The following is an 879-nucleotide window of genomic DNA, read 5'->3' as shown; positions in this document are numbered from 1 at the left end:
ATTATACATTAAGTATCCTCCTATCTACGTGCCCGACCTATCGCGGATGGCGTTGAGGCCCCACTGGTCAGCATTATCCCAGGCGTGGGCGGCGGAGGACAGCAGGCCTTTGCCGAAGGGCGCGACACTCTTGACGAAGAGGTTGACGAGGACCACGACGGCCACGGCCACCAGCGCCACGAGTCCCACTGTCTTGACGTCTGCCTTGTCAACCAAGCTCTTAAGGTCGAAACTCTGGAGATCGACGCTGCGAAGACCTTCCTGTAGCTGGTAGGCGACGGGGGCGAACGCGGGGGGGAACATGGTGCTGGAGGGAACCAGACGGTTCGATAGATAAGATGTTCTAATTAGAGTAAGCGGATATGGTCGTAGATAAGATGTTTTAAATAGAGTAGATGAATAAGGTTTGAGATAAGATGTTCTCGTCCTTTCTTCTCTATATCATCACTTTGATATTTATCTTAAAAGTTACACTGCAGTGACGAACGATGCTGTAGATAATACCAACCTTGAACTCAAGAACCGAGCGGAAGTATCTATGGTTTCAAAGTGCGAAAGCAGACTGAAGTTTTGATCTGATGCGATGCTCTTATATGCTGTTGTGATCACTCGGATGGGGGGAAGAAGACCCGGATGCTGTGGAAGAACTTCTCCCTCCGTTTTTCCTCCGCTCATTTCGCTGTCCGATTTCTCCTTTTCTTTCCCTCGTGTTTATCCGTTTCTTGCTATTCCCCTCCGCAATTTGAATGAAACGATAATTATACCATTCATGGAAATAAGAAGGGATTGACCTCCTACCCGGTCGGCTGTTTTGCTCACACTCGCAAGGAGAGTAAAGGCATGGTGCGTGACGTCATGAATTCGTAACACCAAAATGAT

At 48.6% G+C, this 879-nt stretch overlaps 1 protein-coding gene across 1 annotated transcript in view; it reads right to left on the bottom strand.

The window, feature by feature from the left end:
- Nucleotides 1-303, bottom strand: part of LOC119588143 — an 894-nt gene extending 591 nt beyond the window's left edge. Inside the window, exon 1 of the mRNA XM_037936850.1 lies at nucleotides 38-303. Coding sequence (XP_037792778.1) covers nucleotides 38-303 — 266 coding nt within the window. The remainder of the gene's footprint in view (nucleotides 1-37) is intronic.
- Nucleotides 304-879: the final 576 nt, after the last annotated feature.

This window comes from Penaeus monodon, chromosome 23 (assembly GCF_015228065.2).
Source record: "Penaeus monodon isolate SGIC_2016 chromosome 23, NSTDA_Pmon_1, whole genome shotgun sequence".
In the NCBI taxonomy this organism is placed as follows: domain Eukaryota; kingdom Metazoa; phylum Arthropoda; class Malacostraca; order Decapoda; family Penaeidae; genus Penaeus; species Penaeus monodon.
This window is presented reverse-complemented; position numbering and strand designations above follow the sequence as displayed.